The sequence below is a fragment of the Fopius arisanus genome, unplaced genomic scaffold, assembly GCF_000806365.1.
Source record: "Fopius arisanus strain USDA-PBARC FA_bdor unplaced genomic scaffold, ASM80636v1 scaffold00056, whole genome shotgun sequence".
Taxonomy (NCBI): Eukaryota; Metazoa; Arthropoda; class Insecta; order Hymenoptera; family Braconidae; genus Fopius; species Fopius arisanus.
Window position 1 is genome coordinate 769784 of NW_011887795.1, and position 1031 is coordinate 770814.

Below are 1031 nucleotides of genomic sequence, written 5' to 3' on the forward strand. Positions count from 1 at the left end.
ACGAAAATACCAATCAAATTCTCCATTGTGCAATTATCTTTATCAATTCGCAACGGCTGACTCATTAAAATCCCAACCATAAATTCGAAAAGGTTCAGTTCATAAAGTCATTTCCTGGTGGTTCATTAAAATCAAATCATACATCTGATTGGCATCATGATATTTTCGCCCGACACAATTAACCGATAAAAAAAATCGTCAGTTAACGGCAGCCCAATACAGATAAAGATATTGGAATATGCAAGAGGGTTAGATAACAGAAGGAACTCAGGGGTCGACAACGATAAACCATTTGATGGTATTAACCAGTGCGATGAGTGAGGTTTAACGCGACAGTTCCTATCGTTACTGTCATTTTAAATTGTCGGTTTGTTTCAACGGTCTCTTCTCACAATAAAAAAAATAGCTCTTGTTCATCAGACTCTACATTCTACTGAACAATTCCATCTCCAAATGTTAGGAACTCTTTTCATAAATCGCTTCATCCGGTGAACGGACATGTGCAACGGAAAATAGTTTTTGACCTTTTGTATTGTGATAATATTATAAGAATAACTTTCTATTTGGTATTATGGATAATTACAAAAAGTGTTGTGATACTTATGGGACGGAGAAGATTGACGTGAGTTAAATTGACATTTGTTTATTTTCTGGGTGAAATTCAATTTTTTTTTATCGATTAAAAGAATTTTAGGAATTGTTATCTTCTCTTGAATCGACATCTGTTTAATCAAACGTGGATGATGATAAACAAAATCAGTAATGATTCAGCCGAAATAAACAATTAAAAGAAATACTATTTTTCAATAAACATTGTAATGAAATTTTTTGTTATAGCGAATCGAAGTTTATTTTGAAAAGAAGTAATATCGGATTATTCGACAGTTCCTATTTAAAAATGGGGAATTTATTTATTGATTGTAGAATGCAATGAATATTATGAATAATCATAAAAACTGTGATGATGTTCAGAGAATAATAAAGAATGACGTGAGTCGAATAAAAAGTATTGTTTCAATTACAAATATAGA

The 1031-nt window shown here is 31.3% G+C and overlaps 1 protein-coding gene across 1 annotated transcript in view; it reads left to right on the top strand.

Moving 5' to 3' along the window:
- The first annotated feature begins 114 nt into the window (after positions 1-114).
- The window catches only part of LOC105268377 (uncharacterized), a 2771-nt gene continuing 1854 nt past the window's right edge, over positions 115-1031 (top strand). Inside the window, exon 1 of the mRNA XM_011307905.1 lies at positions 115-622. Within this exon, the coding sequence (XP_011306207.1) occupies positions 572-622 (51 nt within the window). The 5' untranslated portion in view covers positions 115-571. The remainder of the gene's footprint in view (positions 623-1031) is intronic.